Source organism: Gadus chalcogrammus, chromosome 21 (assembly GCF_026213295.1).
Source record: "Gadus chalcogrammus isolate NIFS_2021 chromosome 21, NIFS_Gcha_1.0, whole genome shotgun sequence".
Classification (NCBI taxonomy): Eukaryota; Metazoa; Chordata; class Actinopteri; order Gadiformes; family Gadidae; genus Gadus; species Gadus chalcogrammus.
The window spans coordinates 6,322,479-6,328,873 of record NC_079432.1 but is presented as its reverse complement, the minus strand read 5'-3'; the positions used below and the strand labels follow the sequence as shown (position 1 = coordinate 6,328,873).

The 6,395-nt window shown below is 52.6% G+C and overlaps 1 protein-coding gene across 1 annotated transcript in view; it reads left to right on the top strand.

Moving 5' to 3' along the window:
- Positions 1–6,395, top strand: part of LOC130374583 (serine/arginine repetitive matrix protein 1-like) — a 7,025-nt gene extending 630 nt beyond the window's left edge. Inside the window, exons 1-6 of the mRNA XM_056581425.1 lie at positions 1–125; positions 1,177–1,453; positions 2,918–3,280; positions 4,150–4,229; positions 4,341–5,103; positions 5,504–6,395. The exon at positions 1–125 is cut by the window's left edge and continues 630 nt beyond it. Coding sequence (XP_056437400.1) covers positions 1,310–1,453; positions 2,918–3,280; positions 4,150–4,229; positions 4,341–5,103; positions 5,504–5,761 — 1,608 coding nt within the window. The 5' untranslated portion in view covers positions 1–125; positions 1,177–1,309 and the 3' untranslated portion in view covers positions 5,762–6,395. The remainder of the gene's footprint in view (positions 126–1,176; positions 1,454–2,917; positions 3,281–4,149; positions 4,230–4,340; positions 5,104–5,503) is intronic.

The window sequence follows — 6,395 nt, the reverse complement described above, 5'->3', positions numbered from 1 at the left end:
GGTGGACTGCCGTCCGGTTGTGTCTCTGGAGCGCACGCTGTTGCGGAGGGAACGGCCAGCAGCGCACATTGGAGGGACGCACTTGACAGGATAAGGGAAATAAAGCGCAGCTGTATTCTAGCAAGGTAAGGATTGATGTAGGCCTAGATAGCGGTTTATTTCAGCATGTGCACATCGCGCAACTTGAAAACGTCGGGTGAAATACAACCGTAAAAATTGAAAGATGTTTTTATCTTGATATTCACTTTTTTCGGATTTTATGGCGTTTTCGGTTTCATTTTTGCGTATTGAGGGATAATGTCGTATTTAGGCCTCTAATGGGCTACACAACCTATTTTCCAGCTTTGTATTTACGTTCTTTAGTAGCAGATAATATATCTATATAGCCTACATCATTTTTTCTTTTTTCATTTACTCACACAATGATCCGTTGCTCCGACCAGCAGGCTACACGACAGACACAAAATATCCCAGAGTTTACGATGCATATAGTTACAAGAGTATAAATATCCACTCTTACATCACAATCCGGATGCAGGCTACGTGGACTGTATGTTCCTTCCATGAAAACAGTCACGCTGATCGCCACCGTAATTAAGATGGAGCAGAGCACAAAATAGTGCGTGGCACATTGTCAAAACATGTAGATGTGGAATGACAACGTTACACGGCCAACTGGGCCTTGTAATTAGTTGGGCGAGATTGTCTCTGTCCATGAGAGACTGATATATTGCCTTATTTCTTCGAAACCGGTAGGAATGCGACATCTGCGGCTATGACGTCTGCGGTAAATACCTCCCAAGTTCCTCACCGGATTCTTAACCAGTGATGCGTCGGCAGGTCAAGCTCCAGGCCAAAGCGATCAAGGGGGTAAACGGCAATGCTGTCACGCGACGCGACCCCTTGACCACGCGTGCGAAGGGAAAATACGTAGGATCGCTCGGCTGTAGATCTTTGGCAAGAATGTGTTTTTGAGGGAACCTAAAAATACCAGACCTTGGCCTTGAATAGGTGGACAAATTCCTGAGTATCCTTACGCTCAAGTTCTTCATGATACAAGCCCACGTGTGACGGCCTATAATGAAAAATAAATAAATACACTTTTTGTTATAGGCTACCCCATACAATCATAACCTACAAAATCTCCTAACCCCTATTCCCCTTTTCTCTTTCCAGTGTCCCTCACTCCTCCAGACGTCCGCCATCGCCTCTCTTGGGAACCAGAGCGACACAGCGCGAGAGAGACAGAGATAGAGGCGAAACCTGCCATTTGACACCGGGGGCCTCTCTGCATCCAGGGGGCTGCGTGATGGCGGCCATCGACCTGCGGCGAGGGCTGGAGCACGGCGGTCGCGGCTGGGGCCCGGAGCGGGCCGACGCGACCGACGGCTTCGACTCGGAGATGCAGGAGTGGGAGGACCAGCTGCAGGACATGCAGAAGAAGATCGAGGAGGTGAGCCCTGGTAGAAGAAGAGCTAGAGTTCATTGAGGAAGGAAATAATAATAATAATAGATTCAATTTATATAGCGCTTTTCACACACTCAAAGCGCTTTACAGGGGCACAAAAATAGTTAAACAAGAAAAAAAGTTTGAGTTGATGGGGCTAGGGATAATGAGTGATCTAGGGGCAGAGGAGAAGAGATGAGTCTTGAGGCGGGACTGGAAGATGGTGAGGGACTCAGAGTCACAAATATGTTGGGGGAGGGAGTTCCAGAGCCTGGGAGATGCCCTGGAGAAGGCTCTGTCACCAAGGCTGTGGAGTTTTGATGTGTGGGTGGAGAGGAGACCAGCTGAGGAGGATCTGAGGGCCCGGGGGAAATGAAGCCTGGCACTACGCTGCACTGCACTATGTTACACTCTACTGCATTGTACTGTACTGCGTCCTCGATATAAACTGTTGTGAAGTATCTTGAGAAGTTATCGGGGAAGGGCAGTGAGGGCAACGCAGGATCTGGGCTTGCATCGTGGTGTCCTTTGGTCAGTATGATGTTATGAATCGTAGGGAATTCCAGGGCCGATTGCTTGATTGGGAGCATGAGTTTGGAAATCAATGCTCTTTGACATAGTAAGGGCAACAAATCAATGATGTTTTCGCGGAAAATCTATAACAACACGCATGCAATTACACGACCCTTTCTCCAATAACGAGCAAGATAATACATTGCTTTAGTGTTTGCCAAGATCAAAATATATTGGATTTGTTATGAGTGCGTGTGTGGGTGTGTGTATATGCATGCATGTGTGTGGTGTAAGTGTGTGTGGAATTGTGTATGCGTGTGTTGTGTATGCACACGTTTGTGCGCCTTTTTGTGGCGTGAGAGTATGTGTGTGTGTGCATGTATGTGTGTGTGTGTGTGTGTGTGTGTGTGTGTGTGTGTGTGTGTGTGTGTGTGTGTGTATGAGTTGTGTGTGCACGCATGTATATGTGTGCGTGTGTGTGCTCTATAATAACCTTTGGCAGAACACTAAGTCAGCCTCCCTGGCTGAAGCAATGATAAAGGCAAATGTTAACAAGCTAATTAAACCGGCATGTGCTGACGGACCACGCCAAACAGACACACACACACAAACAAACACGCCCCTACCACGTGCGCCTCTACACACGCACACACTGAAAGTGGATCCTTATGAACGCATTAAAGGGGATTGGTGGAGCGATGAGGGGAAACACAAGTTTTACACCGAGGGGAATAGCTCGCGCCAGTTGCGTCACGCAAACCGTTTATGCAAAGACGACTATATGCCCTGTTTTGTACAATCATATGAAATGTGGAGCGGTGTTTTCCCAGCACACTGTTCTTCATGTCATGTACCACGGAACACATTTGTGTCGGCACGACAACTAGTCCCTTTGTTGTTAATAAAGATTGAGTTGCTCATGTTTTATTCCTATCCCCCCCCCCCCCCCCCCCCCAGCTGTACAATGAAGTCCAGGCACGCAGAGGAGGAAGTGACGTCACCACCGACAAGCAGAAGAACGGCGACGCCCTGGCGTTTGGCCTGGGGCACGCCGGCCACAGCCGCTACTACGACGGTGCCACGGGTGACCACCTGGTAACCGCGGCGACCGCCCCCAAGCGCCACGGCGGCGGCAACGGGTTCGGCTGCGGCTACGGCCGCGGCCCCGACGGCTACGGCTACGCCGCAGACCACCGGAACGGCGGCTACGGCTACGGCTGCCACGGCAACGGAGTGGCGTCGGAGATCGGAGACCTGCTGCAGGACTACCTGGGACAGGGCAAGGACATGAGGCGGAAGAACAACGGCGCACGCCGCGTGGTGGGTACCCGTACCCCAACTTCCCGCACCCCAAAATAATCGAATTGCGATTATTCCGACCAATGATGCAAATTTCTTTTTAAAGTTCCTTACGATCAGTAATATTCACTTAACGAGCAATAAATCATTCTACAGTATCTCCAACACAACATTGGAAGCAATCAACACATAAAAAAAGTGCGCTTTCCTTTTGGCCATCTTTATTTAACTATTGAATTGTAAAAGGAACCAAAGTATACATGAATCTTACTGATCTCCAGTCAGTAACGGTAGCAAATCACCAAAAGTAATCCACATTCTATTACATTGCGATTGCATTCTATTACTATTACATCGGTTTGAATTCGATTAGTCGTTCAGCCTTAGCTTGGTATGTGCAGACGGGAGGAAATGTGAGCGACGAAGGTGCCCCGACTAAAGACCAGTTTGAGTCAGAGCGTATTGATTACCCCCCCCCAGTCCCAGGTTCCCTTCGCTGGTGGCTGGGGTGGGGGGGAGAGAAAAGGGGAGAAGGGCTTACCAGATATCAGCCACTTTCAGATTTCACTCCCCTCCGCTGCGTCTGGCTTAACACCCGCCCCCCCCCCCTCGCAAGAGAGCATTCGCACACATTCCGGGAATTAACCCCATGTCCCGGTCGGAAGGAAATTCAATATGGAACATGTCCTGGCTGTTGAAACACCATCGGCTCTTCGGGGGGAGAAAAACAGGCTTGTTGCTAAGAATTCAGTTTATCGACCGGGAGATGGGGAACTTACTTGTGAATCAAAGTGGGAAGCACTAATGGGAAGCCTGGGGGGGGCTTGTACAGTTATTTAGAGTTCACTTGAGCGTGTTTTTTAATATCGTCATTGTGTTTTCGTCCTCAGCACTTCAACGACACTATCGCTGTGAGCCGGGACCTCCCCAAGCCCCAGGACGACGGCAGGAGCGGCGCCGGAAACGGAAGGTAATTGATTCAATTAGATTCTCGTGCCTCGGCACAAAGATCCGGCCTGATCCTCGGAGGGACGGCAAACACTGCGAACGTGTTATTAAAGCTCTGTTCCCGCGGCAACAGGAATTGTCACAGCCAGCCGTCGGGAAGCGTGGAGGAGACGGAGAACCACAAGAACCGCACGTCCCGAACGAAAGACAAGGAGAACACCTGCGCCAAGCCCCCCCTCCGACAGAGGGACCCCTCCCCCTCCTCGGCGGCCCCCCGCCCGGCCCCCCAGCCGCACCCCCCCGCCGGCGGCGCGCACTGCGACTCCCCCGCCCTGGACAGGAAGCCCTTCGGCCAGGGGCAGCTGGCGGACAGGAAGTGCGGCAGCCCGTCCGTCCTGCGCAAGTTCGGCGCCATGCTGCACGAGAACGAGGGCAAGACGCTCACCGAGTGCGGCGTGGTCACCCGGCGGGACGCCTGCCCGGAGAGCCCCAAGGCCTCCACGCCGGGCTCTCAGCGCCGGGCTCGCGCGCCCGCCGCCGACGCCCTGACGCCGGAGTCAGAGCCGGGCCAAAGGAGGAGGGCGCCGGTGGCCGGCAGCCCCAAGCCCAGACCCAGGGCCGACAGCGGCACGGAGAGGGACGCGGGGGGCCGGAGGGGGGGGTGCGCCCCGTCCCGCTACGGGGAGCAGCCCAGAGCGGACTTCAAGGCGCCGGGTGGCGGCGGCGGCCAGAGGAACCAGAGGGGCCAGGGGGCCCAGGGAGAGGGGCCGAGCGGGGGCCGCGGGAGGGACGACGACGCGCTCATGGAGCTGCTGGACATGCTGGACATTCAACACGAGTACAGCGCGGCGGGGCCCAGAGGGGGACACGCCGCACACAGACAGGGGCCACCGCAGGTGAGGGGGCCCGTGTGTGCACACACACGCACGCACACATGCACACGCACGCAGACGCACACACACACACACACACACTATCACACATTGTTGAAACTTAGAATGATCCTGAGCTGAACTTCTATCAAGACAACATGAAACTAAATGTCAATCAATCTCTCTCTCTCTCTCTCTCTCTCTCTCTCTCTCTCTCTCTCTCTCTCTCTCTCTCTCTCTCTCTCTCTCTCTCTCTCTCTCTCTCTCTCTCTCTCTCTCTCTCTCTCTCTCTCTCTCTCTCTCTCTCTCTCTCTCTCTCTCTCTCTATCTCTCTCTCTCTCTCTCTCTCTCTCTCTCCTCTCTCTCCTCTCTCTCCTCTCTCTCCCCTCCCTCCCTCCCTCCCTCCTTCCCTCCCCCCCTCCAGGTCATCCCGGCCGAGTCATCCACAGCAACACACACGAACAATTTCTCCCGGCCGGCCCGGCCAGCCAATCAGCGTCCTCCCTCCAGATGGGCAAGCCGCACCCCTTCCGCCAAGATCACCGCCCCGTCCGGCCCGATGTACCGCCCCCCCAGTCCGCTGGCCCGCCCCGCTAGCCCACTGACTCGCAGCCCAAGTCCCGCCCCCAAACACAAGTCTCCTATCTGCTACTCTCGCCAAATCGAGACTGTCATCATGTGAGAATCTGACAAATGCCCGCCGGCCCTCGGCAACAGCCCACCCTGAGCCCCCCCCCCCGAAATGCCTGCATCTCACCTCGAACCCTGTGTAAATAGGACAGACTGTTTGACTACGATTTTTCTAAAAATACTTGATCATGCCATGGCCAAGAGAGGGAGCAATCGAATACATTCTCCAGTGTTGCTGTGGCTTTCTCCCCTCGACTTCTTCTTTGGTTTTCCTTGTGCCAAAACCATCATTTTTCTTATTTCTTATTTCTTTCTTATTTCGTTCTTTTCTTTTTTTTTTCATTACTTTTGTATGGACTTTCATGTGGTTACTATGTTTAAATGTACTCAAGCATGCTCCCCCTGTTTGAGGGCGCATGCTCCAGTGGTTAACCCCATCCGCGTGGACAGCCATGTTGGCTGGCATTAGGAGCAGGACTGAAGTTGCACCTGTTGCATCAGTCCAAGCAGCAACACGCTAAACTGATTATTGTGTGTGTGCTTGTACTGTATCCTATTATAAAATAAACATAATTCACTGTGTCGAGACGACGTCGGTGGAGAAATAAGTATGATAAGCCTTTAATGTACATATCCTTTTTCTTTTCCTTCTTGATAATAAACATAAAATGTGCTTTGATATAAAG